Source organism: Cryptomeria japonica, chromosome 4 (assembly GCF_030272615.1).
Source record: "Cryptomeria japonica chromosome 4, Sugi_1.0, whole genome shotgun sequence".
In the NCBI taxonomy this organism is placed as follows: domain Eukaryota; kingdom Viridiplantae; phylum Streptophyta; class Pinopsida; order Cupressales; family Cupressaceae; genus Cryptomeria; species Cryptomeria japonica.
Window position 1 is genome coordinate 726,572,420 of NC_081408.1, and position 25,900 is coordinate 726,598,319.

Below are 25,900 nucleotides of genomic sequence, written 5' to 3' on the forward strand. Positions count from 1 at the left end.
GCCTGATGCTTACAAACATAAGGTAGCTAGATGAGATCTAGAGTGTGACTATAATGACTAGAGATATCTTGGTTGGAAAGATTGTTGTATTTGAACTGAGCGAGTTTGGTGAATCACATGGAAAGTCTGAGACAAAATTTAGAGCATCTGTATCCAGAAAGAAGAAGTTTGATCCTGAAGAATGCAGAATATCTAGATATGAAAGAGAGAGAAGAAAGATGGAAGAGAAAGAAAGAGAACTGGAGGAGCTTGAAGCATTGTTTTCCCAAAGATATGACATTTTGCTTCTAGGTTCCCTGACATAATGGCTAAATATGAAAGGCATGCTAAATTTCATAAGCATGATTGGAATGATAGATACGAGAAGCATGAGAAGTATGATAAGCCTCACAATCCTAACCAGAAGTATAAGCATCAGAAGAAGTGTTATTATGCTACTGATGAAGGTGTTACAAATGAAGAATTAGAAGGAGATGAAGTTGTGTTTATTTCTATCAAAGAAGACGGACCGGTACCTATTGATTCTACAAGATGCATTATTGAGGACAAAGCTTTAGCTGCTAAAGTTGAAGAAAAAGATGAATGGGTGATTGACAATGGTTGCTCACATCATATGACTAGTGACAAAAGCAAATTTGAGAGTATTGAAAGATATGATGGTGGAATAGTAAGATTTGGAAATGACAAAGCCTGTGTGATCCATGGTAGAGGTTCTATTTCCTTTGATGGTAAGCATAATACTAATGATGTCTTGTAGGTTTAAGGTTTGAAGCATAATATTTTAAGTGTTGGATAGATGGTAGAAAAAGGTTATGATTTACAATTCAATAATGGAAAATGTAAGATCCTAAATGCTTTCAGTATAGAGATTGCATCTGGAACTAAGATTGAAGGTAATATCCTTTATTTAAATTTTGGTGAGAAAAGTTGCTTGATTGCTCAGATTGATGAAATTTGGTTGTGGCATAGGAGAATGTGTCATGTTAATTTTGATTCAAAGATTAAGATCAGTTCTACACAAGTTGTTAGAGATTTGCCTAAAATTGTTAAGCCTGCTAATCTAGTATGTAAGGAATGTCAAATGGGTAAGCAAACAAGAATTTCTTTCAAGAGCAAGTAGTATACATCTGATGGATTGCTAGATCTTATGCATACTGACCTATGTGGACCTACAAATGTTAGAAGTGTGTAGGTTGACATGTATTTTATGTTACTAATTGATGATTATTCTAGGATGATGTGGGTTGCCTTTTTGAAGGAAAAATCAGAAACATTGGACAAATTCAAGATATTCAAAGAAAAGGTTGAGACTGAGACAAGACTGAAGGTGAAATTTTTGAGATTTGACAGAGGAGGTGAATTTTGTTTCGTTGAGTTTGATTCGTTTTGTGAGAAGCGTGGGATTAGAAGACAATTATCAGCTCTTAGAACCCCACAATAGAATGGAGTTGTTGAAAGGAAGAACATGATTGTCTTGGATGCTGCAAGGACTACGCCGATTGAAGGGAATGTTCTAAAAATCTATTGGAGAGAAGCTGTTAGCATTTCTATTTACAAATTCAACCGAGTACATATAAAAGGTGATATCGGTAAGACTCCTTATGAGCTATGGTTTGGTCATGTTCCTACTGTGAAATACTTCAGAATTTTGGGTAGCAATTGTTATATAAAGAGAGATGAGGATATCAGAAAGCTTGATGCAAGAAGTGATAAAGGAATTTTCTTGGGATATTCAACAAAGAGAAAAGCCTACTGGTGCTACAGTAAGAGACTAAGAAAGATGGTAGAAAGTAAAAATGTGAAGGTTGATGAGAGCTATGAAAAAGATATCAGAGCATGCGCGTATGATGATGGTCAACATATTGTTCTAACACCTATTCAGACTGAAGAGTTGAAGCAGAATGATCTGGTAGAGACAGTTAATTTGGATATTCCTACTATCGATGGAGAGATGTAGGAACCTGAAAATCAGAACAATCAGAAGACTCTGAGGTATGTAAGATTAAATCTTTCTGAAAATCAGATTATTGGTGATAAAAATAAAGGTGTGATCACTAGAAGAAGGCTAGCTATTGAAGATGTATGTTTGATTTCTAAAATTGAACCTAAAGATGTTGATGAAGCTTGCAAAGATGAAAATTGGATAAGGGCTATGAAAGAAGAATTGAATCAAATTGAAAAGAATAACACATGGGAGCTTGTGCCTAGACCCAAAGATAAGGATGTGATTGGTACTAAATGGGTATTCAGGAACAAATTGAATGAAGTCGATGAAGTTGTCAGAAATAAGGCAAGATTGGTATGCAAAGGATATTCACAGAAAGAAGGAATTGATTATGAGGAGACTTTTGCTCTGGTAGCTAGACTTGAAGTTGTAAGACTATTTCTTGCATATGCTGCTTATAAAGATTTCAAGGTATATTAGATGGATGTCAAATCAGAATTTTTGAATTGTGATTTTGAGGAAGTAGTCTACAGTGAACAACCTGATGGATTTTCATTATCAAATGATGGAGACATGGTATGCAGACTAAAGAAATCTCTTTATGGATTGAAACAAGCCCCTGAAGTCTGGTATTCTAGATTGGATAAGTATTGGCTGAAATTGGGATTTAATATAGGTACTATTGATAGTAATTTGTATTTTAAGATTGAAAATGATAATATCTTGATTCTTGAAGTCTTTGTTGATGATATTATCTTTGGAGGAGATGATAACTTGAGTATGAAGTTTGCCAATGATATGAAAAAAGAATTTGAGATGTCTATGATAGGAAAGATGAAATTTTTCTTAGGTTTGCAGATTTCATAGACTGGAAAAGGTATTTTTATATCTCAAACTAAGTATGCGAAGGAATTACTGAAGAAGTTTGGGTTAGATGACTCCAAACCGATTGGAACTCCTATGGTGACTAGCTAAAAATTGTCTAAAAATGATGAATCTCCAAAAGTTTATAAGTCTTTATACAAATCTATGGTTGGTGGACTACTGTACTTGAATTAAACTAGACCTGACATTATGCATGTTGTGTCCATGGCTGCTAGATATCAAGCTGATCTGAAAGAGAGTCATGTCACTACTATAAAGAGGATATTCAGATACTTGAAAGGGACTATTGATTATGGTTTGTGGTATCCAAGGAATGATGATTTGTGACCGGAAGAGTGCCTCAAGTGGTGCTTTCTTTTTGGGTAAGAAATTGGTTTCATAGGCTAGTAAGAAAAAAGATTCAATATCCTTATCTACTGCTGAAGCTGAGTAAATTGTTGCTGCTAGTAACTCCACTCAGGTAGTTTGGATGAAGAAAATGTTGAAGGATATCAGAGTTATCTATGATGATCCTACTACCATATATTGTGATAATTCTAGTGCTATTAATATGTCAAAATTTTAAAGAACCCAATGCAACATTCAAAGACTAAACATGTGTCAATCAAGTATCAATTCTTAAGAGAAAAAGTCAGTGAAGAAGAAGTGAAGCTAGAGTATGTGTCTACAAAGGAACAAATTGATGATATTTTTACTAAGCCTTTGCCTACAGATACATTTTTCTATTTGAGAGACAAGTTAGGGGTATCTACCCCTCCTGATGAGAACTAGATTCATTGAGATGCATCAATTCGGTGGACTTCACAGTCTTATCTTCTTGTCTAGATTGATGAATGGGTGTTGCTCCTCTGGTGGAGTAGTCGGTTGGATTGGTTATATGTTTTAGGGGGAGAGAATCAAGATTTTTTTATCAAGGGTGAGCAAGTTTAGCTTTCTATTTTGAGCATCTTTGGCATTGTTGTCAAAGGGGGAGAGAAGCATTGGAAAAGGTTATCTTATCTGCTTGATCTTAAGAGTTTGTTAGAGTTATTTTTTTCTTTGCATTGATTGTTTTTCACATTCATATGTTGTCATCAATGTCAAAGGGGGAGATTGTTGGACATTGTTGCTACTAGGATATGTGTTAGGTCCCGGGGACAACTAAGAGGGGGGTGAATCAGTTGTCAAATAAATTCAAACCAAAAACAACTTAACCAACCTTAATGCTTAATACCGGTAAGCCAAACTTTATGCCGGTAGACAATTTAACAGTTAATTGCAGTACCGGTAAAGATTAATGCATGAAACAGAAAGCAATAACATCTACAACACATAACACCAAAGTTTGTACGTGGAAAAACCACGGTGGGAAACCTTACCCACAATCAGATGATACTACTGCAGATAGTATGTGTATACAAATGGGGTCTGGACATGCAGAAAGACCAAGCGCCTAGAGCTCACTTCTCAATCACAAATAGGAGTCACACTGACTACAATTGGATGGTTAGATCCAATAATGATGTACTGTTCAAAATAACATCTTCATATGTTGGATTCAATATCGGTTTAGTTTTGATGTGCCTTTACAAAAACCTTGCTTCACCTTCAAATGATGTATGTGTGTATAGCTCTTCTTATTCTTGCATATACCTTCTTACAATTCCTTTTCCCAATCACATATCGATCTTACAAATCAGATCTTACATATATACCATAACCTAAGACTAATTTTAGTAGGTTGGCTCTAAAAGATATTACAATAAAACAATTACAAGTAAATCAATAACCGATGCAATATCTGATTCAACATGTCAGCTTAATGCATTTGCAACATTGAGAAATCATCTCCAAAGCGTGTCATGCTAATCTGGAATAGATAAGTCTGTCGGTGCTTATTTTGGACCTATTTGCCAGTAACAAAAAAATATGCAAATACGAATATACCAATGAACAAATCTCCAAGACAAAGTGTCCAAATGATGTATTCAACATAACCAAGTGTTTTCCATGTTATTCCAAGTGCCGATGACCAATATATCCTGCTGGTGTACCAGATACCGGTGACTGTGCATAAAGTCACTTGCTTGTCGGTGAACATTGCCAATCCTCCAAAGTGCCAAAGTTGATAAGTGTTAATAGGTGTTGACATCAATGACAAAACCATATCAACATATCCAAAATACCAACAATCTCCCTCTTTGGCATTGATGGCAACACAAGATGGAAAAACCATCAAAGTGCCAAAACAGAAGTGCCAAATACCAAAAACCAACAATCTCCCAAAAGAGATCATAACCAGAAATCAAAATTCAGATACAGAGAGGAATCAATCTCTCCCAAAGTAGCAACCTCTACCCCTGAGAGTAACATGTGTTTTCCTTGTGTTTTTCCATATCAATCTCTCCCCTTTTGACATCATATGTCAAAGTTACCAAGTTCAAATACAAAATACCAACTACTCCCCCTGAGAAGTAGCTCTGCTCATCAAAGTCGAAATAAAAGATTTCTCTGTTAATTCTGTCGGTTGATGACAAACATCAACTGTCTAAGTCTCTACGGGTGGGGGTATGACCCCAAGCTGATCTCTGAGTTATTCAAAAGTCTCCTTAGGCAAAGGCTTAGTGAAAATATCTGCAATCTGCTCTTTAGTATTCACATAAACCAGTTTTACTTCTTTTGCTTCAACATTCTCTTTCAGAAAATTCAATTTGATAGAAAGATGTTTAGTTTTGGAATGTAGTACCAGATTCTTAGATATATCAATTGTTGCAATGTTATCACAATAGATAGTTATAGGTTCCTTGCATTTGATCTTTATGTCCTTCAACATTTGCTTAAGCCATAATACTTGTGTACAGTTAGTTGCTGCTACAACATATTCTGATTATGCTGTTGATAAAGATGTGCAACTTTGTTTCTTACTCAACCAAGAAATTAATCTGCTTCCAAGAAAAAATGCTCCGCCAGTGGTCTTTTTTCTGTCATCTACATCTCTTGCCCAATTTGCATTTGTGTATGCACATAATTCGAGGTTTTCATCTCTAGGATACCATAAACCAAGATTTGTAGTGCCTTGTAAGTACCAGAAAATCCTTTTTACTATTGATTCATGATTTTCTCTAGGATTACTCTGAAATATTGAAACAATACATACTGCATTCATAATATCAGGTCTTGTTTGTGTCCAATACAGTAGGCCTCCTATCATAGATTTGTACCTAGTCAAATTAACAGTTGTAGATTCATCCCTTAGTGATAATTTGTCATTTGTAGTCATAGGTGTGCTTACCGGTTTAGAGTTCTCCATCCCAAATTTCTTTAGTAACTCCTTCAAGTACTTGGATTGACTCAAGAATATACCTTTATCAGTCTGTGAAATCTGTAATCCTAAAAATAATTTTATCTCTCCAATCATAGACATTTCAAATTCTTGCTGCATTTCAATAGAAACATCTTTACATAATCCATCTTCTCCTCCAAAGATTATATCATCAACAAAAACTTCTATAACCAAGATGTCATCATTAGTCACTTTATAGTATAAGTTGTTGTCAGCATTACCTTTAGAAAAACCAATCTTCAAAAGATATTTATCCAATCTAGCATACCAAGCTCTTGGAGCTTTCTTCAACCCATACAAAGCTTTCCTTAACCTGCAAACCATATCTTTGTTATCTATCAAAGAAAATCCATCAGGTTGCTCAATGTAAACTTCTTCTTCAAGATCTCCATTCAAAAATGCACATTTAATATCCATTTGATATACTTTGTAGTTCTTGTGTGCTGCAAAAGCCAAGAATAATCTGACTGCCTCAATTCTAGCTATCGGTGCAAAGGTTTCATTATAATCAATTCCTTCTTTATGAGAATATCCCTTACACACTAATCTTTCTTTAATTTTTATTTCCTTACCATCTTCATTAAGTTTGTTTCAATTACATTTTTGTCTTTAGGCCGGGGAACTAATGTCCATTTGTTATTCTTCTCAATTTGTTCTAGTTCCTCTTCCATAGCTTTAATCCAATGTTTATCTTCACATGCCTCATTAATTGATGATGGTTCAATTTGAGAAATAAGACATACCTCTTCATTTGCCAGTCTTCCTCTTGTCATAACTCCTTGATACTTGTTCCCAATTATCTGAGTTTCAGAGTGGTTCAATCTTACATACCAAGGTGTCTTCGTTTGCTGATATTCCTCAGTTACAGTGGAGTTTTTAGATGATACTGGTGTAACTGGATCTTCATTCTATACCGGTGGGTTCAATGTAGGTTCATTTGTCAATATTTATGTTGCCAGTTCAGAGTCTATATACCTTGAAGTTCCTCTAAACTGTTCATCAATCTTCACATTTGTACTCTCAACAATTTTCTGCAATCTCTTGTTAAAACATTTATATGCTTTGCTCCTAGATGAATAACCAAGAAATATTCCTTCATCACTTCCACTTCTAGGATCAAATTTGCCAATATACTCATCTCTTCTAATATAACATTTACTTCCAAATATCCTGAAATATTTAAGAGTAGGAATAATACCAAACCATAGTTCATGAGGGGTCTTACCGGTTTCACCTTTGATGTGAACTTTGTTGAATGTATAGACCACTCTGCTTACTGCCTCTCTCCAATCTTCTGATAACATACTTCTAGCTGCATCCAAGATAGTTCTATTTTTCCTTTCTACAACTCCATTCTACTGTGGTGTCCGGGGTGCAGATAACTGTCTTCTGATTCCATTCACTTCACAGAATGCATTAAATTTTTTAGATGTGAATTCACCTCCTTGATCTAATCTCAGACATTTGATTTTCTTACCGGTTTCATTCTCTACCATCACCTTGGATAGTTTGAACTTCCCAAGTGCTTTTGATTTTTCTCTGAGAAAAGTAACCCAACACATTCTAGAATAGTCATCAATGATTAGCATGAAATATCTATCACCTTGTATGCTTTTAGTTCTAGCTGGACCACATAAATCAGTGTGAATTAAGTCAAGAGCATAATTGGATTTTTCTGGAATACTTTTAAAAGATGCTCTAACTTGTTTTCCAAATTGACATTCCTTACATACCAGATTGTGAGGTTTGACAATCTTAGGTAAGTCTCTAACTACCCTAGTAGTACTAATTTTCACCATGCAATCAAAATTTACATGACAAAGTCTCTTATGCCATAGCCAACTTTCATCAATATGTGCAATCAAGCATGTCTTTTCATTGTTATTCAAATGAAAGATATTACCACTAGTTTGATTACCGGTTGCAATTTCCAAACCAGTTCTGTTCATAAATTTGCATTTTCCATTCTTGAATTGTAAGTGAAATCCTTTCTCAATTAATTGACCAACACTCAAAAGATTATGCTTTAAACCTTCAACATAGTAAACATTGTCAGTATTATGCTTACCATCAAGAGATATAGTACCTTTTTCTTTGATCAAACAAGATTTATCATCTCCAAATCTTACCAGACCTCCATTATACTCCTGAAAGTTCAAGAATTTACTTTTGTCACCAGTCATATGATGTTAACATTCTGAATCAATGATCCATTCATCCTTAACTTCAACTTTAGCTGCCAGGGCCTGCTCTATTGGTTAAATAGTAGGTTCCAATTGATCTTTTGTTATAGCAACAAAGACCCATCCATTGTCTACTAGATCCTCATCAGAATCATCAATGACTCCTTCATCAACAAGATAACAAGATTTATCTTTATTCTTCTTAAATCTGTATCTCTGATATTCAGGGTTAGGTTTGCATGTTCGTCTAGCTTCTTCTCTTAATCTAGCATGTCTATCAAGGCATCTTGAAGCCATATGACCAATCTTATTACAGTTAAAACATTTAAAGGGTTCTTTACCTTCATACTTGCTTCCAACTGTACCTTTAGGCATTTTCCTTGCAAATAGTGCTTCAAGTTCTTCAAGTTCTTCATTTTCTCTCCTACTTTCCTCTAGTTCTCTTGCATAAAAGGCTTTCCAGTTAGATTTGTCAAATGATGGTGTAGATGATGATGATGCCTTAAAAGATAAATTTGTCTTTATAGTAGCAACAAGACCAAACTCCTCAATTTCAAAAGCTGAAATTTTTCCAATCAATGTGTCCCTAGTTACTGATGTATTAGGCATAGTTCTTAACTCATTTATAGCAGTAACTTTCATTTTGTATGCTGATGGTAATCCTCTTAAAACTTTTGAAACAATTTCATTTTCACTTAAGGTTCCTCCACAACATTTAATACCCAAAACAATTTCATTTACTCTTTCCATAAAAGTAGTAATCCTTTCATCTTCTTCCATTTTTAGATTTTCATACCTGACCTGGAAGCTTTCAAGTTTTGCAATTTTGATTGTAGAATCTCCTTCACTCAATGTTTCCAAATGATCCCAAATAGCTTTAGCAGTAGACCTATCTAATAATCCCATGATTTGTTGATCTGATAATGTGCTCAAAAGTGCTTCCCTTGCGTTGCAATCATTTTCTTCATCCTTTCCTAAGGTAGGTGGATTAGGCTGACCAGGAGTAGGAGCACTAGAGCCATTCTTTGTAACTCCCCAGATGTCCTTTCCAATGCAATTTAGATGTGTCTCCATCCTGATCTTCCATATGCCATAGTTGGTTCCATCAAGTTTAGGAATGTCCTTCCTGAAATAGTTAGTAGACATTGGATCTCCTCAAGTTGTTAAACTTCTGCAAAAAGAGGAATAAGCTCTGATACCAATTGTTAGGTCCCAGAGACAACTGAGAGGGGGGATATTACAATAAAACAATTACAAGTAAATCAATAACCGATGCAATATCTGATTCAGCATGTCGGCTTAATGCATTTACAACATTGATAAATCATCTCCAAAGCATGTCGTGCTGATCTGGAATAGATAAGCCTGTCAGTGCTTATTATGGACCTATTTGCTGGTAACAACAAATATGCAAATACGAATATACCAATGAACAAATCTCCAAGACAAAGTGTCCAAATGATGTCTTCAACATAACCAAGTGTTTTCCATGTTATTCCAAGTGCCAGTGAACAATATATCTTGTCGGTGTACCAGATACCAGTGATTGTGCATAAAGTCACTTCCTTGCCAGTGAACATTGCCAATCCCCCAAAGTGCTAGAGTTGATAAGTGTTAACAGGTTTTGACATTAATGACAAAACCATATCAGCATATCCGAAATACCAACAATATGTTGTTGTCATTGATGTCAACATATTATTCCTGTGATTTATTGCTCCAACGTTTGGAGATTAGTTTATTGGGACCATGGTTTATTGTATAGAGTATTTCGAGTATCAATACATCTTTCTATATTGATTTTGGTAATCTAGAAAGCTTAATTGATCATATCATATGATCCAGTTTGCAGTTTGTTTTTCTGATTAGTGCTTTACAGAGTTCAGTATTTCCTCTGGTATATTTTGGTGTGATCAGTGCTTGAGATAATTTTTTGGTGTATTGTTTGGGATGGTATTGTGTATCTTCATTGCAGATGGTTCATGATTTGGTGCCCCGCAAGTTATCTTTCTTCGTGATAGCTATTGTTGATTGAGTGTTCTTGAGTTTCAGGCGTTGATTGATGAAGATTTGATAAGTGTTGTTGGTGTAGCTATTGTTGATGACTCTAATGTGCTTGTTGGTGTTTCCTAATTATGTCCTATTTGTTCTGATGATCCACATTGATCATTATGCAAGTGTTTGGTGATTTTGTTGATCCGACGATGTTCTTCATGTTTTCATGTGGTTGATCTTGGCATGATTTCTGGTGGTGTTGCGTGTTTGGAAATTTGATTTAGGTCCATGTTATATCATGTATATCATTATATTGGTTTGGTGGTCGATCTTTGTATCGTGTGATGCAATTTTGTAATTGTGAGTTGAGGGTTTAGCCGACCTTGTTGTCAAGGTTGATGAATTGTATAAATAGGTGATATTGTCATGTAATTCGGGTATAGAGGTTGTGTTTGCATTATTAGAGATTAATGTATGTGCGAATAAGGATTCATCTTTTAGTGTGGTCTATTGAGCAGAGATTGGTGTTGCATAGCAAACAATTGTGCTTAATCAAAACTATCGTTAGGAATTATCAGATGCTATTATTGCAGTTCATTCCTTCCGGATTGTAGTCTGAATCTTGTTGTAAGTCAATGAGACTTCCCTGAGGGTTGTAGCATTCCGGGTTATTATATTTGAGCAGTGAGCTCTAGGTGGTGTTCCTGAATGCATGTGCATTCCCCATTGTAATATTATCACATACTACTGCAGAGTATCATCTTATTGTGGGTAGGTTCCCACTGTGGTTTTTCCCTTAACTGGGTTTTCCATGTCAAAATCTTGGTGTTGTGTGTTGTCCTATCAATTTGTTTATCTTTGTTGTTGCTGTAATTTATCAGAGTTGTATTTGTGGTTAAGTTTGTAGATCCAGTGAAAACTGATTCACCCCCCTCTCTCAATTTTCCTTTATTGTTATTGCCAACACAAACATTTGGAAATTGCTCATAACATATTGTAGCAAAAGGGATATCAAGCAAAATTAACACTATTGCCAGATCACAATATTGTTGGCAGGGATGTGGAAAGCATGTATTTTCATGATAAGCATAATGTTTGTAAGATATTTCTATACTAAAGAATAAAGCAAGAAAAGGATCTACAAATGATATCTTAAATAAGAGAAAATAGTTCACTCAAGATCGAGAACCAAGTACATACCAACAGAGCCACCCAAATGATTTGAACTTACAAAGTCATCGCGTTCTTGTATAGTGCCTTCTCAAGGTTGAATATGCTAAAAGACACACTAAATCTCCAACAATGAAACCATTGGTCCACTTGGTATGCGAAAAATGATTGTTGACCTCCAAATATTGCACTTAGAGAGAGGTTAGTCCAAATGTTTGAAAGGTGTGGGACCTACGCCCTATGAAACAACCTCCAAGATTTTAAAAGTTCTCTCTATGGATTTTAGGGGGGATGAAAAATACGAAGAAATAATTGAACATAGTCCTAGCTATACTAAGGTGATGCATTGATGAAAATTTGTTACAACACTTTAAATCCACCCTTCTAAAGATAACGAGAAACAACCAAATTCCTCAAATTAAGCACAAAACACCGCAATCCTTTCATAGTTGGAAGGAGAACGATATACACAGGGTCATATAGACATAAGAGATAACTTTCATATCCTTTCCATGGGAAGCACCTATCTAGGTTCAATAAAAATGAATGTATCTATGTTTTCTAGCAAGGTGTTATTTTCTTAATTATCATTCACCAACAAGCATAGTATAATGGCCAAACATAAAATACCATAGAAAATGAAAGTGTGCAAGACATGATCCAATAATCCATAGCCTATGATAGAAATCATAAAAAGATGAATCATCACACAATGATTACATTCATGTAAAAATGACACAAAGCATTTAGATTAAAATAAAACAAACAATAGAGGTAATTGATGACACAATTTGAATGTTTGATTTCATTTAATCACAGTGGAAGGACATGCTAAGGTCTAGGGATGAAATGCTAATCATTGAGCTTCTAAGTATTTCTTCTCAAGGTGATGAACCTAATTGTGACTCAACCAACCATATTACCAAGTGTCTGTAGGCTTATATAGAGTAACCCGTTTTGACTGGAAGTGATGTTTGTAATTGATTAGGCTCCTTCATATCTATCATGTGTTAATTGTCATCATGGAGATCATTGCAATTATTTTGAGGCCATGATTATGATATCATTACTCTCTTTCTATGCACTTTGCATGGATGGCATAATTGTTGCAACTGCTTGGATGGAATGAACTCTTAGATTTCATGAACATCTACTTTTATTTTCATCTACACCCTTTGGTTTTGCCATGCAGTGCATTTTGGTGCTTTTCCATTTGCAAAACAAGTAACAACTCTCTTCTAATTCATCCTTGGGTTCAAAACATCTTCAGGCTTTCACCTTGCTAATATGTTGCATCCTCTGTTTGTACCACAATATTGTGTGCTTTCCTTTTAGAAGCCCCATTCCTTGGATATGAGGCATGTTTCATCATGGATTATGTTAAAACAAAAGCTTTTTGCAAAGACCACAAGGTGCTTCCACATGGCGCATTTGCATACCTATGCAAAAATGAAAGGTCATAGACTTGCTAGAAACCACACCATTCTACCATGTGACATGCTCACACATTTCAAAGGGAAGTTGGGGAAACCTTTTAGAGAGAACTCATGTGGGAGTGGCACGTAGATTGTTCTGCAAGATCTTGACTTAACCAAATAAAAGGGGGGAAGAGTTGCTTGAGAATGAAAGCATTGGCATTAAAATGAAATCTCTCCAAAGGGAAGAGATGGCAGCATTGATTCTATCAATTACCTAAGCACAAATCCACAAAGTTGTGAATTCATCTACACTACCCATACTGCATCTCATAACATAAATACACTTAGGAACCTTTCTCATTCAATCCTTTATTGTAATTCTTTATTATTATTTTGTTTATCTTACCTTCAACACATTCACTTAGACCCTTATTGTTCTTGCAAGTTATTTGATAGATCAAATGTGTATGGCACAGGTTCTTAATTTATTTCTTTTCTTCCTGTTATTTCCTTTGTTTCTCAAGGTTCAAGCTTATATATGTATATTAGTTTTTGTGTGTTTGTATTCCTTACATTGCTAAATCTATAGCTTGCAATAGGATTTAATACAAAATTGCAATATTGTCTCTTGATATACCCTCACTCAAATCACAAAGGAGCATGCTTATTTTGGAATTATTATTTTTAGTATTTATTTATTATTTTGTTGGGTGTATAAATATACCCTAGTCAGACTAGGGCACGTCCAAGCCTAGACTTTTGGGCTTTCCGCACTCACCCACTTTTGTGTAGTGGAGAAAATGTATTGTATCTTGTGACAAAAATTCTAGATTAATACCTCAACCATTTAATTTATTTTTCTGCGTTGGAATTATATGAATACCCTACCCTCATTAATGTAAGTTAATCCAAATAGATACTCAATATATTTATACAGTTAAGTATTTGTTCACAATTCAATTGAAACACGGTAGCCTAAAAGCACTACACCGGTTGACCACATAATGACAAAATATTCAATGACTATACCGCATAGATAAATTTATTGTTTCCTTTGTATAATACACAAACATGGTTAGCCATACCAAGGCTGGTATCATGGTTAACATATGTGAAAAATGAAAACATGAAATAATCCATACCAATCTTGTTAATTATAAGAGAGAAGAGAAAACATAAAACAATGAAACTAAAAAAAACACCAAACAACACATAACACAATAGTTTACGTGGTTCATCATAACCGGCTACATCCACCGAAAAGCAGGGAGAATAATCCATTAATCAATATCCAATCTTACATATAGTATATAGACTGCACACATCCATTTATACATTCATATTCAGGTATGAAATGAATAGTTCGAGGAAGTTGAATGGTCATGTGACCGTTGGGCTTCATATACGCAACAATCTCCCCTGTGAAGACCAACCGACGCATCCATGCACTGTGGCATCCTCTTCTCTCCATTTCGATTCTTACAGAACTAGGACCATCGAATATTTGAGCTTTATCAAACTTTGTTCCAGAACACTTCGAATTAATCTTCACCACACAAAGTTAGAATTAATAAAACTAAATAACATGACAATATCTTTAACTTCTATACCTGATGTATCGATACTTTCACCATTCTTGCCTTGGTCATTCTCAAGATCAATACTAACAAAAGCACTATCACTATCATTTGCAGCATTTCCTTCTGTGTTGACCATTCCAAATAGAACATCAATGATCAATGTATTCCATAAAAACAAATTTGGTTTAGAAGTTTTGTCAAACACTTATGCTGTCCATTCTTTTTGACTACATTCTATAGCACTAGGAAATATAGAAAAAACAACCATGAGCCCTGGCAACTTTTCTAATAAGTTCCATAATAAGCACATTTTTAAAAAAATTAGCTTTCGCATTTAGAGTCCAAACTGTATCCCAATTTTGTCCAAACCCATTGTTTGAATCTACCATATTCTTCTCCACATTGCACATCATTCTCAACATCTCCTCCTCTAAAACCTGATCGCCTAATTCAAGTGTCACAAGGGTAATGTATGTTGTATATTACTTTACAAGATAGGTCATGACAGTGGTAGGATTGGGGTAATAAATTTGCCTTGTCAGACATGCATATTGTTGATGCCCCGACTCACCATAAAAAATGGTAGAGTTCATTGTCACCACACTGGCCATCCACATAAGCATCATGCATTACAACCTCATAAAAAAGCAAGTCTAATTCTGCCACTTCTTCTCCTAGACCATTCTCATCTCCTTCATATGAGCGTTTGGGCTTCTCATCGTGTGCTATGCATTTTGCCTGACTTGTCTGCTCTATTTGTTACACCTCTGCCACAAGGATGTCTCTTTCTCTACCATCTCTGCCCTCATAAGAGTGTTTGGCATTTTCTACACTATCTTCATGTCGTCTATTATCCTCATCTTCATGGCAGTGCCTTTGCATCAAGGCCTTGCCATCTGCAAAGCTCTCTGATGCCACAATTGATCCCAAGCTCGCTTGCCCTGCTACCTCACTCCAATCTGCACCCTCCTCATCCTAAAAGGCAAAATCAGCAACAAAATCAACTTGGGTCTTCGATGTCATACACTCTCCCAAAATATTTTGAGCTCCTCGAATTCTTTTCCAACATCTTTCTACCAAGAAATTCCAACCGAGACATCATGGGGTTCAACCTTCACCACACGAATACCTACATCTTCCTAGCCATTAACAATTTGGTCAATACATGCCAAAGTTGGCTCAAGAGAGGAGTAAATAAGAATCCCAACATGCTTCTCTTTAGCTGAATTCTCCTCTTTAGTTTAATTCGCCTCTTTCGCCCAACCATCCCACCAATGTACGTGACACTTGAAGCACGGAGAAACATGGAACGTAAAACTGCCATATTGATTCTGAATTTTACCTCCTTCTTCCTCCATCTCTGCTCAAGCCAACCATAAGTTTGATACCAATTGTTAATTATAGGAGAGCAGAGAAAACATAAAACAATGAAACTAAAACAAACACCAAACAACACATAACACAATAGTTTACGTGGTTCACCATAATTGGCTACATCCACTGGAAAGCTAGGAGAATAATCTATTAATTAATATCCAATCTTACATACAATACATAGAATGCACACATCCATTTATACATTCATATTTAGGTATGAAATGAATACTCTGGGGAAGTCGAATGGTCATGTGACCGTTGGGCTTCATATGCCCAACAAATCCATCCCTAGATAATATATATAACGTACAAAAGGGAAACACTCCATTATTCTGTATATAGGTTGGTTAAAATCATTTTGAGGTTAACTTCTTTCACCACTCTATAGTATTTTATTGTTATGATATATATATTTTTTAATGTTTAAAAGAAAATAAATTATTTCTCTACATTGCTATAGTTGGAGAGAGTTACACTACATCACATTTATGAAATATCATACATTAAGGTTCAATTAAGATGCCTGCATATACATCAAATTTTCAAAAGATATTTATCATTCTTAAAATTAATGAGACCTTAGATGCATACATAGATCCCTTTATATACTCAATACTCTAAGTAGATTTTGCTCACATTAGCCATGTAAATAGGTCTACTTCAAGAGAGATAGTGCTATAAGATGGAAATGTTTACAAAATATTGACATGAGATTTACTATTCAAGCAAACAAATTTTAAATGGAAACTCCTACAGAAATGCCCAATTAGAAAAAAAGTGTTTCACATTATAGTATAATTTTAACAAGAATCTTTTACGTGACTTCTTTCTAGGTCTTTGCTTTTTTTTTTTAAATATATATTTTTTAACATTCTTGCAAACCTATAACCACATATGCAATGTTGTATTAGCAGATGCACAACAACAATAACCGTACACATTATTTTTTATATATAAACTACGGGGGCTTCATTGGCTAGGAAATATTATATCATGTGTGTTCATATTGGAGGGTTTAATATCTTGGAAATAAGAAAAAACATTATATTGCAAATATATTAGGGACGGGTTTTATAAATTTAACATTAGAATATGAATATTGTAAAGTATTTTTATTTGACAAATGTCAAAAGTATGGGCAAAAAATGAAAACAATTTCGGCATAGCCATGAATTAGCGCCACAAAGGACAAGTTGGATGCAATAAATGCGTATTTGAATTCACGTAATATTCATTTTGAGTTTCATAAAATACACTTTAGTCATATAGTGTTCATTTAGAAGGCGGGAAGTGGCTAAGTAGTGAAGTGGAAGGAAACTTGCAACTTCAAGCCATTATCTAGATTTACAGTCGAAGAGGACCGAGAAGCAATACTTATACAAGTATTTAGAAAATTGTTATCCGCTCCATTGAACTATTATTGTTATTCATCTATTTTAACTTAGTAATGTCGACCATGGAAAGTGTTGTTTCGTTTGTCAAGACAATCAATAAAATAGGATGAAGAACACATGAAGAACACCTTTTTGACCATTATAACGATGTGTTGAACCACTATTTTCTTTCCTTGGCCTCGTCAAAGCTTAGAAAAGAATCCCATTATTGGTTCAATCATGATATGTCAATATAAAAAACTGGATATGGCAGACATAGGGCATCAAGATTTTTTTTTAACATAAATAGATATTTTTGTTTATGTTTCTTATGACTTTTTTAGATTAATGACTAGTTTTCACACATTCAATATTAGATTAATAAATTCTTTTGAGTATTGGTGGCTAATATAAATAATCTTAAACATTAATAATTAGACTTTGTACATTAAGGGTCAATATGATGAACATTTTCTGTCAATCAAATATAATCTTTTATTACCTTTAAGTAAATTGAAGAGAATAAATACATAACAATGTTCATTGTTTAATGTTTAAAAATGGTTGAGTTTAATTGGTGAGTATGTTTGTATGTTTATTGACTTCCTCATCTATCAAAAGTTAAAATGTTTGAAGATGTGATTGAACCAACTTCAATTTTTTTTTTTATCTTTGATGCAATCGATCACCTTGATCATGCCAGTTTAACTAAAAACGACTTTATATATATATATATATATATATAGATATATACAATTTTAATTAATAAAAATTAAGAAAGACAAATTTCCCAACCGAGTATGGGCCAACAAATAATAATAAATTTCTTCTTCATTACTTTTTTACAATCCTAGCCCTTACAAAGATCTTATATTTTCCTTATCCCAATATTGAGCGAATCTAGTAGTCTGAAAGCGATGGAAAGTTGAAAATGAACCCTTCTAGTACGATGGGAATTTGGGAAACAGATTTCCCGTTGTAGTTATGCGGACAACTCGAATGACCTACAGAGATTTAAATGGCATTCATTTCTATTCTGTAAAGTTCTTTTACTTTGGGCCGTGAATTTACACAGCAGGTTCAGTACTAAATCTCGACACCAAAATAAATTACTTTTGATTTTCTCTGCTTGCATTCATGGCTGCTCCTCATAACAGGGATTCTCTAATTTTTGTGGCAAAATTTTGCCAATTGGAGACATCCCAGACCTCACCCTGCACATATTCCACTTGAAACATTTCATAAGAATAGGAAGGATTCTGAAACATTCATAAGAACAGGAAGGATGAGAGTGAGAATTGTAAGTCAAAAATCTAAAGAGGGTTTTAAACAGATACATACATTTGGTCTGAGGAGAATGTCAGAACGAAATTGAAATGGCTCTGTCTGTGATTGCATAGAGAGGACTTCCATCTGTTTACTTTTCAAGAGATCTAGTTGCTTGATCAGCAGACTTGCCGGGCACAAAATCTTATCTTTCTGTATAATTATTTTCATGTTCACTTGGCAGGGGCTCTTCTTCCATTGCTCCAGAGTTACTTCATCGCTACTATAAATGACTCTGATGTCTGAATTACATGACTTCTCCGTGGATTCGAACCACTTACTTCCTTCCTCTTTATGTCTGGAAGCTGATTCCTGCAATATTTGATTTTGTTGTTCGAGCTCTGCAACACGGAGCTTTAATTCCTGCAGATAGCTTGTGGTATTTGCGAGAATTGAATTCTTATCTTTCTGTAAACAGATAATTTAGAAGTCGGAAGCAGCAACAAAATTGCAACTTAAAATCATGTCTTTTTAAGAAAAAAACAGTGCTGAAAGAGAAATGCAGAGTTCTTTCATAATATTTGTAAATTTTTTGGGATGAATTGCAACATTCAAGGACAAGTTTTTCTGGAATAAGTTTAAAATTACTAGGTATCCGCTGTTCCAAAATTTCTTTTGATTTAAAATTTTCATCACAATTTTTTCCCAAAAAACTTTATACAGACTCTGAAAACCTTATCCTCTCGGTATCCAAGAAGGCAAGGCAGCAGAACAATCTAATGACTTCAGATTCATAACATCACTTATTTGCGAGAAAAAATTCACGATGAAAACGAAATAATTTAATACCTTGGTGATTTTAGGCAGGAGAGAAGAAAGATTTGCGAAGTACTCTCTCAATTTGACTATCCTGTTCCGCTCGGCTACCATATGGTTAAACGCCGATTCCCTTGGAAACCCTGATTTTAATTGCTTTAGTTGAGGAGGAGGAGGAGGAGTTTGCATTGAAATCTGCCTCGTCAATTTTCGCTCCTCCTCAATTTTTCTGAGAACAACTAAGCATCTCTTGTGCAAAATTTGGCCGCTTTTGAAAAAATCTACAGCAGGCGCTGGATAAGCTTTACTGTATTTGTAGAAGGCAGTCTGCGCGCACAAACGTTGAGAACAGAGCAAAGAATGAACCGCCAGTTGATTAAATTCCTCTGCACTCTGCAAATCCTCTGAGGAATTCGAATGCCAGGAAGTTTCAGTGGAAGCATAAGGGGGAACCTCAAATGCCAGCACATCCTCCACATAAGGAGGAACCTCAAAATCCAACTTTTCGTCCATTACAGAGCAAGCATTTTCGCTACTTATGACAGGGCAATCAAGATCAAAGCTAGGATTGAATCCAACATTAAATGTTGCCATTACCTCAAATTGAAATCTACTGAGATCAGAAAAGCTGCGGGATTCGATCTCTGATCTGCAACTTACGAAAATGTTTGTTTGCAATGCAGCAAAGGCAATGGGGCCCTCTATATAGAAAAGATCTGATAGTAGCGTACCCCCAACGTCATCAAAATTAAATACATTCTGTAACCATGGGACCAAGAATTCATTTGCAGTAAGACCTCGAAAAAATCGTATACGATGTGTTCCGAGTCCGACTGAATAGGGAATACTCTTCTAATAGGAAATACCACATCAATTTGGATAGTCATTTCTAAATTTGTACCATTTTGATGTACGCTTCAAAAGCCACATCAATACCTTCCCCCCCACAAAACAAAAAAATTAGAATAATGATTGTAACAATGAAATATAAAATTACTTGTTGGAAGCCGTTATTCTGGTTCTAAAAATAACAAAATAAAATCAAGGGTATGTTTGCACAAAAAGTGCATAACATGAAAGTTAGTGGTACGTTATACACCGTTGATTTTGCAAACTACGGCTGCGATTTTCCAAGTGATCAATAATACATGTACGATTTGACTGTTTTGAATCCAATTTAACTTCTACGAAATTACTTATAGAATATTTGGTGAAACAAACATCTCAAAATCTATGATATGATTGCTATTTATAGTAGTTTAGATTCATGACTGCTCCATCACCTCGAGGATACTTAGTTAATTGAGGGTAAATGTGCTTGTTTGGTTGCATCTACTTAACCTTGGTTTGCTACTTTAGGAATTGCATTTTCCTTTTTTGTTTTGGTAAATCTATCTAAGTCCACATATCCCAACCTTTCGCTTAGGGCTTATACTACATGAAGGTTTCTTAGATTCACATGTGTTGAGATTACATCTTTTTGCTACTATTCCCTTTTCATCATTGTGCTCCATTCATATATATCTCATTTTATTACAATTTGTGTGTTTTAATATGATACATACTTTTAGATGTATCATCATTTTAGGATTCACACACACCTTAAGTTCAAGTATTTATATGATGATTAAATTTGCATACCCATGCCAAATTTTATCAATTTTTGTATGCATTATAATGAAATGCCTTGATGCATATACATATTGATGAATGACACAATCTTGTATAAGCATATACATATTGATGAATGACACAATCTTGTATAAAATTGAGCTCTCTTTCCAAATTCTTTTATCTACTAGCACTTGCACCAAAAAGAGGTGCAACTTTTAGCCGATAGTAAAATATATTTTGGATAGTACGTGTGTAAAATTAATGTAAATATATGAAACCATGAAATCTATTTTGAAACTCGCTACATTATGCACAAAATATTAAATTCACAACAAAACTGCAACAATAAAATGATTATTATTTGTAAAAAGAAAGTGATTGATCTATCATGAGGAAGAGAAAAATGATTTGCAATGTCAATGGGCCCTTGGTCTATTGGTGAAGTTGGTAGTTTCTTAATGAACCTACTAGGGATCAAGTCCCGAAAAGTATTGACATGATATTTTCATAAAATCATATATATGACACTTTATGTAACTAATAAGCTATACAAACATATTATTTTATAATATTTATTATAAAAATATAAATTGATTTAAAATATTTTTAAAAGATAAGGTTAATTTTTAAAATATTTTAATACAATTTTTAGAATATTATTTTAACATTTATTATTATTAATTATTACCTCTTTATTATTTAATATTAATATGTAATATATATGATTCTATAATATTTATTATAAGTATATATAAATTTAGATTTTTTCCAAAATATAATATAATTGTTAACAAGATTATGTCAAAAATTCTTTGATATAAATTTAGAAACTTACATAGTAAATTTAAGATTTTTTGCATATATCATTAATTTATGATTTTATTTCTAATTATATATATATACAATTAATTAAGTGTTTAGAATTGTCATAAAAGATTCTTTGTAAGCTGAACTATACTCAATCAAACTCAAAAATAAAGCACATATATAAAGGATAGTTGTATCCAAATATATTTATATCTCAATTTTTTTTTTTGAGAATTCTTATTATAAGTATATATTAATTTAGAATCTTTCCAAAATAGAATACAATTGTTAACAAGATTATGTGAATATGAATTTAAAAACTTACATAGTAAATTTAAGATTATATATATATATATATATATATATATATATATATTTGTTAACAAGATTATGTTAATATGAATTTAGAAACTTATATAGTAAATTTAAGATTTTTTGCATATATATATATATATATATATATATATATATATATATGACAATTAATTAACTAATTGTTATATATACTGTTTAAAATTGTCATTCTTTTCTTTGTAAATTGAACTATACTCAATAAAACTAAAAAATAAAGCACAGATATAAAGGACAATTGTATTTGGATGAAGGACAACTGTATCCAAATATACCATATCTTATTTTTATTTATTTTTTTGAAATTCTCAAAGCTTGAACTACATAGTTATGAGAAAATATTATAATTTTTGGATTAATTCTATTAAAGGCTATCAATATTCTGTGATCCATAATTGTTGAGTTAAATGGCTTTGGGAATATATATTGCAGGATATTTGATAAAACATTAATGTTTTTGTTTTTATTTATTTCGTGAGAGTAAGAGTTGGGTTGTTTCTTATATTTTACCAAAGGTGTGACATTCATATCTGTATTTGAGTACTTTGCTTGAAGTGCATTTTTGTTTTATTGTTCGTATCAAAGATCTTTGCTATCTGGTGAATTATGATAGACAACTCTAGGGGAAGAGTACCAATAGATACCATAGTTCCCATAAGTGTCACCTTATTGCCATGTTGAGCCCCCAAAACATAAAAAGAAAATTGTCAGTACATAAATATAAAAATACCAGTAAATTTTTATTTTAACACCAATACATGTTCACAAATGAATTAGTAGTTGACAACAAAAAAGTAAAAAGAAAAAAACAACTACTGGTACATTTCCTATTTTAATACAAAACAACTTGCACAAATAATAAACATTTTTATTTTTAAAAAAACTTAATGTTTATATTTGCCACTTTATGCAAGTGGCTAAAAAGTACAAATGTACTCCAATTACAATTACATATGCACAGCTATTGGTGCATTACATGACATAAAAACAATCAACTTTAGACTTCTTAGACACTCAACTGTACATTCTTTCAAATATCACTTCACAACTTCATGCATTAAATGGATTTGCATTTGGTACACCTGAATTTGCAACAACTGGTGTAAGGCTCCCTAGTAACCAAGAATTTGCATAAAATTAAATTAAAAAAACCAAGTTTCATTCAAAGCATAGAAGAAAACTGAACAATTTGAAGAAATGAAGGACTGCATATTTAAAATGACATGATCGACTATTTCCCACAAAAATTCAAATTTGAAAATAGCTAGCTACCACAATCGAATGCATTACACATTCAAATTATATTATAAAACAAAATTTTCCATGTCACTTTCATTACAATCCAATTCATTGCATATTCTTGAGCTCTGCAAATACCCTTTGCACATTCCTTATTCAAGGGCACACATTCAGGTTGGTACATACAGAATAACTAAATTCCCTCTGTAGTCAACGTTAAATGCTATAAATCTTTCAATTGAAATTATACTGTTTTCAATAAACCAACATTTCTTTCAATATAGTCACTGTAAATAATATTAATAGCCACATTGGATCTCCAATTATGGTTTAGCTCCTTCGTAGCTGCATTATGCTTTGTCTATTGATGATTTCTTTGTATGCGGTTTACGGTTTCATTTCAATGCTCTCTTACAGTTTAATGTGTCTATATGGTTATTGTCCATTAACACTGTGAACTTTAGTCCAATTTCTTTGCTTCATTATAGTGTGAACTTGACTCCACTTTCTTTGCTTCATTTTGCAATATAGGTTCCATTTCAATGCTCTATTACAGTTTAATAATGCTGAAATCCTTGTAGTATAATAATGCCAAAATCCTCACAAAGAATGGAAAAAAGATGATTATCTACTTGTTTTATTCGAAACCCCTTCATTATTTATTATTTCATTTTATGGGTGCGCTATTAAATGGTGTCTCTCTATTTATAATGCCATTATAATTACAGAGAATGCAAAAAAAATGATTATTGTTCATAGTTATTCGAAACCCCTTCATTATTTATCATTACAATAATGTGTATGTCTGATACTATTACTTACAGTGACTATATGCTGGCTATAAGGTTGTTGTCCACACACACACACATATATAATAATGCCGAAATCCTCATAGAGAATGGCAAAAAAATGATTATCTACTTGTTTTATTCGAAACCCCTTCATTATTTATCATTACAATAATGTGTATGTCTGATACTATTACTTACAGTGACTATATATTGGCTATAAGGTTGTTTCCCACACACACACATATATATAATAATGCCAAAATTCTCACAAAGAATGGCAAAAAAATGATTATCTACTTGTTTTATTCGAAACCCCTTCATTATTTATCATTTCATTTTATGGGTGCGCTATTAAATGGTGTCTCTCTATTTATAATGCCATTATAATTATAGAGAATGCAAAAAAAATTGATTATTGTTCATAATTATTTGAAACCCATTTATTATTTATCATTACAATAATGTGTATGCCTGATACTATTACTTACAGTGACTATATAATGGCTATAAGGTTGTTATCCACACACACTTACATATATAAAATAATACCGAAATCCTCACAGAGAATGGCAAAAAAAATGATTATCTACTTGTTTTATTCGAAATCCCTTCATTATTTATCATTTCATTTTATGGGTGCGTTATTAAATGGTGTCTCTCTATTTATAATTCCATTATAATTAAAGAGAATGCAAAAAAAATTGATCATTGTTCATAATTATTTCAAACCCATTCATTATTTATCATTACAATAATGCGTATGCCTGATACTATTACTTACTATAGACGTATAAAAATGACCATATTCCTAAATGAATATTTAATGTTCATTTTATTCACATTCCTCTATTTAATTAAATAAATTATTCAATTTATTTATTTAAATTCACTTAAGCCTTTTATATCATTTAATTGAATAAATCATTTTATTTAATTAAATCCATTCTCTCTACTTTTAATTAAATTTACATTTAATTAAATAGTTCACCCCAAATAAATAAATCTAATTTATTTAATCCTCCACTTGCAACCATAATTGAAATAAAGCAATTTATTTTAATTAAATCCTATTATCCCCCACCCACTTGTATTTTCCTACATCTCCCACTTGCCTCCTAAACCCCCTTCCTAAATTCTTCTAAAAACCCATCTAATCCTAATCAATTAGCCTAAATCCTTCAATTATCCCCTTTACCTAAATTTGAGGATGTCACTTCTCAAATTTGGAGTAAAGTTTTCCAAAGGCATTAAAGCCTTTATGCCTTCAATAAGCTAACTTGTTGAATACCCCCAAATTTGGAAGAGACTCTTACAAATTTGTCCCCAAAGTCTTTTAAACCATTAATGGTTAACTAACCCTTTGTGGCATGGTTAGAGACTTTTTGCCTAACTCAACCCTCATCTAACCCAGGGCTCTCATCAAGCATTCATTGCTTTGACCATGGTTATCCCTTTAACCCTTGCACAAGAGTTTATCCTTTGGGTAAAGGCTTTATCCAATGGATAACCCTAACCTAACCTTAACCTTTATCTCCTAAGGTAACCATGAGGTCTTCTCAAGCATTTAATGCTTCTTACCTCTCCTCTCAAGCAGTCTTATGTTGACAATTGTCACCATTTCATTGGTGAGCATCATAAACGTGGATTGATAACTTTCAATCCTGGCCCTTGATAAGATTATCCAATCTTGACCATCCATTACCCCATTTTTCCTATAAATAGAGCCCTCATCCCTCCATTTTATCATCCAAGTCTTTAGCATCATTCT

General features: G+C 33.4%; 1 protein-coding gene across 2 annotated transcripts; it reads right to left on the reverse strand.

Annotated features, from left to right (window-relative positions):
• Window positions 1-18,049: 18,049 nt before the first annotated feature.
• LOC131027493 (transcription factor NAI1) lies at window positions 18,050-20,124 on the reverse strand. Of its 2 annotated transcripts, none has more exons than XM_057957577.2 (3): window positions 19,364-20,124; window positions 18,590-18,937; window positions 18,050-18,462 (listed from the first exon to the last, which is right to left on the reverse strand). In XM_057957577.2, the coding sequence occupies exons 1-3, from the start codon at window positions 19,922-19,924 to the stop codon at window positions 18,397-18,399; spliced, it is 975 nt and encodes a 324-aa protein (XP_057813560.2). In that variant the 5' UTR covers window positions 19,925-20,124; the 3' UTR covers window positions 18,050-18,396. The 2 variants fall into 2 exon arrangements, with proteins under 2 accessions (XP_057813560.2, XP_057813559.2); XM_057957576.2 differs by having other exon boundaries at window positions 18,590-18,982; window positions 19,364-20,123.
• Window positions 20,125-25,900: the final 5,776 nt, after the last annotated feature.

Coding starts and splice junctions, on each gene's coding strand:
- LOC131027493 (XM_057957576.2), bottom strand. CDS start 19,924: ATGGCAACATTTAATGTTGGATTCAATCCTAGCTTTGATCTTGATTGC. Junction 18,983..19,363: donor TCCTGCCTAAAATCACCAAG/GTATTAAATTAT, acceptor ATCTGTTTACAG/AAAGATAAGAATTCAATTCT. Junction 18,463..18,589: donor ACATTCTCCTCAGACCAAAT/GTATGTATCTGT, acceptor GAATATGTGCAG/GGTGAGGTCTGGGATGTCTC.